The sequence below is a fragment of the Poromitra crassiceps genome (genome assembly GCF_964638095.1).
Source record: "Poromitra crassiceps genome assembly, contig: HAP1_SCAFFOLD_291, whole genome shotgun sequence".
Classification (NCBI taxonomy): Eukaryota; Metazoa; Chordata; class Actinopteri; order Beryciformes; family Melamphaidae; genus Poromitra; species Poromitra crassiceps.
Window position 1 is genome coordinate 177,501 of NW_028152109.1, and position 7,500 is coordinate 185,000.

Here is a 7,500-nt window from a genome sequence, read left to right on the forward strand (position 1 = left end):
AAAATGCAACCCCAGACAGTTTGATATGTTGAGATTTCATTTTTGCATTGCAATTTGATGCACCCTAACAGAGAGTATAAGCATTCATGAGAGAAAGCGTGAGTGAGTGAGTGAGTGTGTGTGTGTGTGTGTGTGTGTGTACCTGTCCAGCCAGGCTAGCAGGCTCTTGGCAGCTGCGATGAGCTCGACCACGGCGGTGAGGAAGTCGTTGGAGGGCGTGTGGGCGTGGCTGCTGTGGTAGGCGGGGTTCCTCCGGCGCTGCGACGCCGCGCTACTCAGGCTGCTGAACGCAGCTCGCATCCGGCCCACCAGCGTCTGCAGGTTGTCCGACTCCACACCGTAGTTCTGTGGGGGAAAAACGTCACCAATAATAATCAGCCATGTATATCTTGCTAAGTTTGTAGGTATATACATTTTATTTAAAAGTTTTATAATTTATAGTCACATAGAGATAGCTTGGTATAATTTCTGTAAACGGACAATTGTTCTCCTCTATCTCCCAGCAGCGTGTTAGCACTGCTGGGTCTGGTTCTGGTGTTTGGACTCATTTGTTTACACTACAGTAATTAGAGTGATGTCTCAGAATTAAAGTGGTGATGATTTGATGTTAATATGATTCACGTAGCACCTTTAATACAGCTGCTAGTCTCTAATAAAAGTCCTTGAAGCAGTTTGTCAGATACAGCAAATGAAAAAAATCCTAAATATAGCTCGGGTCGGTTCGGGAAAACACAAACCGCATCATATCCAGTACATCAATGATGGGAGATTAGCCTACTGGAGTGATTCTCATGACCTTTGACACACACACACACACACACACACACACACACACATTCCTGAGGACCAGTCACCATGGCGGTCATCTGACTAGAAAATATTCCACCCCACAAAAACACCTCCGACCAGCTTTATGATCCATGCACTGGTTTGGAACATCTCATCCATTCCTATACGGTTCTTCACAGAACCAAAAAAGGTTCTGCTATGGCACAAGCCAATAGAACCAATGTCTGGTCATTATATAGAACCATTTTTATTAAGAGTGATCTTTTTCATCATCTACTAGTGGGATTATTGATAAATATATGATTTTGCAGTAAAAGAAAAACACATTTTCTGTTAATGTACAGTTCCTCACAAATTCAAGACATTGCTGCTCTCTATCTGTCTTTGAGATCTGTTGCAAATGAAAAGTGCATTACAAATAAAATGTATTATTATGATGATGATGATGATGATTATGATTATTATCTAACATGTCCTTGTGGTCAGATGGTTGGATGAAGCATCTGTCTTACACCGTCTAGCACGAGCTAACATCAACCACTTAGGACCTCGGACGCTGATTGGTCCAAACCACTGGTGGTTCAGATTCAAACCAATAGATTGGAGCGCGCAAGACGGATTTGTCGCGCGATCTTGCTCTTGCGTGAATCCAGCTGACTCGCACGGTTATTGTCATATATAAATCAGGACAGAGAAACAATATTCAGACTTTTCCAAACCTCTTTCAGCATTCGTATGAAAACCTGGAGATTACCACATTCTTTTTCCATGCCTCTCCTGACAGTGTGAACATGTCGGCTCGCCTGAGGCAGCTCAGATGTTCGAGGCGTCATGACTCCCAGCGCCAACAAAAACATCTCCAGCAAAACTGACATTCCACCTGTTTGACGACTCCACTGCAAAAACACACCACAAGTCATCTTATCTGATGACTCCACTGCAAAAACACACCACAAGTCATCTTATCTGATGACTCCACTGCAAAAACACACCACAAGTCATCTTATCTGATGACTCCACTGCAAAAACACACCACAAGTCATCTCATCTGATGACTCCACTGCAAAAACACACCACAAGTCATCTTATCTGATGACTCCACTGCAAGAACACACCACAAGTCATCTAATCTGATGACTCCACTGCAAGAACACACCACAAGTCATCTAATCTGATGACTCCACTGCAAAAACACACCACAAGTCATCTTATCTGATGACTCCACTGCAAAAACACACCACAAGTCATCTAATCTGATGACTCCACTGCAAGAACACACCACAAGTCATCTCATCTGATGACTCCACTGCAAAAACACACCACAAGTCATCTAATCTGATGACTCCACTGCAAAAACACACCACAAGTCATCTAATCTGATGACTCCACTGCAAAAACACACCACAAGTCATCTTATCTGATGACTCCACTGCAAAAACACATCACAAGTCATCTAATCTGATGACTCCACTGCAAAAACACATCACAAGTCATCTAATCTGATGACTCCACTGCAAAAACACATCACAAGTCATCTAATCTGATGACTCCACTGCAAAAACACATCACAAGTCATCTCATCTGACGACTCCACTGCAAAAACACACCACAAGTCATCTAATCTGATGACTCCACTGCAAAAACACATCACAAGTCATCTAATCTGATGACTCCACTGCAAAAACACATCACAAGTCATCTAATCTGATGACTCCACTGCAAAAACACATCACAAGTCATCTAATCTGATGACTCCACTGCAAAAACACATCACAAGTCATCTAATCTGATGACTCCACTGCAAAAACACATCACAAGTCATCTAATCTGATGACTCCACTGCAAGAACACACCACAAGTCATCTAATCTGATGACTCCACTGCAAAAACACACCACAAGTCATCTAATCTGATGACTCCACTGCAAGAACACACCACAACCACAAGTCATCTAATCTGATGACTCCACTGCAAAAACACACCACAAGTCATCTAATCTGATGACTCCACTGCAAAAACACACAAGTCATCTAATCTGACGACTCCACTGCAAAAACACACCACAAATCATCTAATCTGACGACTCCACTGCAAAAACACACCACAAGTCATCTAATCTGATGACTCCACTGCAAAAACACACCACAAGTCATCTAATCTGACGACTCCACTGCAAGAACACACCACAAGTCATCTAATCTGACGACTCCACTGCAAAAACACACCACAAGTCATCTAATCTGACGACTCCACTGCAAAAACACACCACAAGTCATCTCATCTGATGACTCCACTGCAAGAACACACCACAAGTCATCTAATCTGATGACTCCACTGCAAAAACACACCACAAGTCATCTAATCTGATGACTCCACTGCAAAAACACACCACAAGTCATCTCATCTGACGACTCCACTGCAAAAACACACCACAAATCATCTAATCTGACGACTCCACTGCAAAAACACACCACAAGTCATCTAATCTGACGACTCCACTGCAAAAACACACCACAAGTCATCTAATCTGATGACTCCACTGCAAAAACACACCACAAGTCATCTCATCTGACGACTCCACTGCAAGAACACACCACAAGTCATCTAATCTGACGACTCCACTGCAAAAACACACCACAAGTCATCTAATCTGACGACTCCACTGCAAGAACACACCACAAGTCATCTAATCTGACGACTCCACTGCAAAAACACACCACAAATCATCTAATCTGAAGACTCCACTGCAAAAACACACCACAAGTCATCTAATCTGACGACTCCACTGCAAAAACACACCACAAGGCATCTAATCTGATGACTCCACTGCAAAAACACATCACAAGTCATCTCATCTGATGACTCCACTGCAAAAACACACCACAAATCATCTAATCTGATGACTCCACTGCAAAAACACACCACAAGTCATCTAATCTGATGACTCCACTGCAAAAACACATCACAAGTCATCTCATCTGATGACTCCACTGCAAGAACACACCACAAGTCATCTAATCTGATGACTCCACTGCAAAAACACACCACAAGTCATCTAATCTGACGACTCCACTGCAAGAACACACCACAAGTCATCTAATCTGATGACTCCACTGTAAAAACACACCACAAGTCATCTAATCTGATGACTCCACTGCAAGAACACACCACAAGTCATCTAATCTGATGACTCCACTGCAAAAACACACCACAAGTCATCTAATCTGATGACTCCACTGCAAAAACACACCACAAGTCATCTCATCTGATGACTCCACTGCAAAAACACACCACAAGTCATCTAATCTGACGACTCCACTGCAAAAACACACCACAAGTCATCTAATCTGACGACTCCACTGCAAGAACACACCACAAGTCATCTCATCTGATGACTCCACACAGGCTCAGCTGCTTCAAGTCAACCATGAAAACAAGTTGAAAGTGAGTGAAGTGATCTGAGCAGCTCATATCTGCATGTGAGGAGAGCTCCAGATGAAGATAGCTCTTTGTTGGAGTGTAAACAGGCACGATCTGTCTTCTAGTCGCAGACACAGATGTGAATATCGCTTTGGTGCTTTGGTGCACTCCCTCAGGGCAAAGCTACAATCAAGGCACTAAAACTACAAAAAAGAATCAGCGTCTAAACGTTGTCCCTCTGTAAATGTCCTGGAGCAGTTTTCACTTGCAGATTCAAACCAAGATTTCTTTGGAACCTTCATAACCCTTCTGAGTACGGTTGTCAAAAGTATTAATATTGAAATGGATACAATATTAATTTGCAACATTATGGATACCAGCAGTGCTCTCTCTCTCTTTTCTGATTTCCCCCCCATTTTCCCCTCTTTCCCAGTCGCTGCTCCACGCTCTGCCGATCTGGGGAGAGCCGTAGACTTACACCATGCTTCCTCCGACACAGGCGCAGTTGCCAGCCACTTCTTTTCACCAGACAGTGGGGAGCTTCACTGGCAGAACATAGCACATAGGAGGATCACGCTATTCCCACCAGTTCCCTTCCGCCCCGAACAGGTGCCCCGACCGACCAGAGGAGGCGCTAGTGCAGCGACCAGGACACATATCCTCAATCCGGCTTCCCACTAACAGACACAGCCAATCGTGCCTGTATGGACGCCCGATCAAGTCGGCGGTAACACAGGGGCGCGAACCTGTGACCCTTGTGTTGGTAGGCAGGGAATCTACCGCTACACTACCCGGACACCTACAGCAGTGTTTTCTCTTAATGAGAAATGAAACGTACTACTGATATTTCCCTCCCTATCATTGGTAGGTGGCGGATTACAATGCAGATTTAGCTACCGTACTTCATTTAGGTGTCATGCCCAAGCTGCTGAGTGAAATATCTGCCCTCCGGTGATCTGAAACTGGTGCTGCACACACCTTCAATAACAACATTCTAAGGCAAAATAACCCATAACATTATTGTTTGAAATCCTCTTTAAATAAATAAAAAATCTGCTTTAAATGTTAGAAAGTGTCGGTTCAGGCACTGGTACCATTTTAAAAGTATCGTTGTAGCACCGGTATCGGAAAAATACGAAACAATACCCATCCCTAATCATTGGTGGGTATCTGTTCCTTCAACAAGCTAGAAGTGTTCCGATAGGCGGATGGCTATAGAAGGGGGTAATCTGCTGTGTTCTGATAGGCTGATGACTAGAGCAGGGGTCATCTGCTGTGTAAGTGCAACGTTTTTAATGAGTTTTATCGGGCCTTGATTATGGAGAAGCGTGCGTCTGTCCTTCCATCTGTCTTTGTTTATTTTGATGCCTCTTGATGTGTTGTCATTTCCCCCACATGGTATCGATATTTTCCTGGGTATCGGTATCAAAGTTAGAAATTTTAGTATTGCGACAACCCTATCCGAACTCAAGACAGTGTCTCCTGTACACAAAATCAAATCTCAAACATCCCCGTAAAGCTCATGCTTGGCTGTACTTAGAAAATCAGCAAATGCTCCGACAATCAATTTAAAAGTGGAAAAGTGATAAATAAATAAATCAAGTAAATCAATATCAATGTGTTTAAACAAGCAGCACCATACTGCAATTACACATCACTGTATGGACTCTATTATAAATCTCACTTTGACTTAACATCTCTAACAAATCCAGATATCTTAGACCCTCTTTCACTAGTTTAGATCAGAAGCAGACAAATACTCTTCTGTTTTAACCTGCAGGGAGTACCAGGTGGGTGGGGTTCACAGTACCAGGTGGGTGGGGTTCACAGTACCAGGTGGGTGGGGTTCACAGTACCAGGACAATTGAAGCAGTGGAAAGCCCAGAAAAAGTATTCTGAGCTGACTTTCTAATACTTTCCTCTGATTGTCTCAACTTTCTGGCCGTCCGCTGTGACAGGCCCCACCCATCTGGCCTCGACCTGGGATAAAACAAAGCATCAACAGAGCAGCAGCAGCAGCGTCATGCCACCTAGAATGGAAGAGTGAATCAGAAGTGTGCAGTTGTTTTGTCACTGAATGGGAGTGAATGAGGCGTTATCGTGGTGCCTTCATGTGAGGAGAGCATGATTATGGCAATGCATGTTCTACTGTATGAAGAACAAAAATAGCTGGAGGAAAATGGCACTTTTGAATTGAAGTCGAGGTGACGGATTCTGTCAGTTAATAGTAAATGTGTATATGTTTTGTATACAGGGGGACAGGAAATGTCCCCAACATGGAGAGTGTCCAAGTCCCCATCTCTGGTACAAGCACTTCAAAAACTCCTAAAGCTGTGTTCACACCGAGATATTTAGTTTTCGCTCTGTTGCTTGATTCAACCCTTTGGAATCTCTCTGTCGCTCTGTTTAAATCGCTCATCAACAGGCACACGAATTGACGGACATGTGGGGGCTATAACGTTACGCAATGTCATGATGTTTGTCCACTACGAGCCACCGTAGATGTTTACAAGCTAAGCCTATCAGCGTGCTCCTAATGCAAGTTCCATACCGGTAGTACAGACTTCACTTCATGTCAGCTGTCAGCCTGTCAATCAGCTGTCAATGTGGTTTGTTGCCACACAATAAACCAGCGGTTTGTTCCAAGCCAGTGTGATCCTTGACTCGCTCTCAACACGGCAGCCAATCAGCATTGAGCAGCAAGCGACTGATGCCAGCGTATTTTCGCTCGAGTTGGGATATTTCATCACGGGCGACGAGCGTATTTTCTCCCTATCGCTCTGTCTCTGTCGCTCGGACACCCAGCGATTTTTCTCCTGGGCGAATATACGCTCAATCGCTCGTTTGCATTGACTTTGTATGTAAACTCGACGCCAGCGAAAAACTTTAATAGGTCGGTGTGAACGCAGCTTAAGCAGACCACGTCAGGCTAAACAGCTTGGTGCGTCTGTGGAGCACTGAGGAGCAGGGCTGCATGTGTGACCCAGGCCTGTGGAGCACTGAGGAGCAGGGCTGCATGTGAGACCAGGCCTGTGGAGCACTGAGGAGCAGGGCTGCATGTGAGACCAGGCCTGTGGAGCACTGAGGAGCAGGGCTGCATGTGTGACCAGGCCTGTGGAGCACTGAGGAGCAGGGCTGCATGTGAGACCAGGCCTGTGGAGCACTGAGGAGCAGGGCTGCATGTGTGACCAGGCCTGTGGAGCACTGAGGAGCAGGGCTGCATGTGAGACCAGGCCTGTGGAGCACTGAGGAGCAGGGCTGCATGTGAGACCAGGCCTGTGGAGCACTGAG

At 44.9% G+C, this 7,500-nt stretch overlaps 1 protein-coding gene across 1 annotated transcript in view; it reads right to left on the reverse strand.

Moving 5' to 3' along the window:
- The window catches only part of LOC310770995 (connector enhancer of kinase suppressor of ras 3-like), a 72,214-nt gene that overhangs the window by 36,469 nt on the left and 28,245 nt on the right, over positions 1-7,500 (reverse strand). Inside the window, exon 3 of the mRNA XM_083663684.1 lies at positions 143-345. Within this exon, the coding sequence (XP_083519810.1) occupies positions 143-345 (203 nt within the window). The remainder of the gene's footprint in view (positions 1-142; positions 346-7,500) is intronic.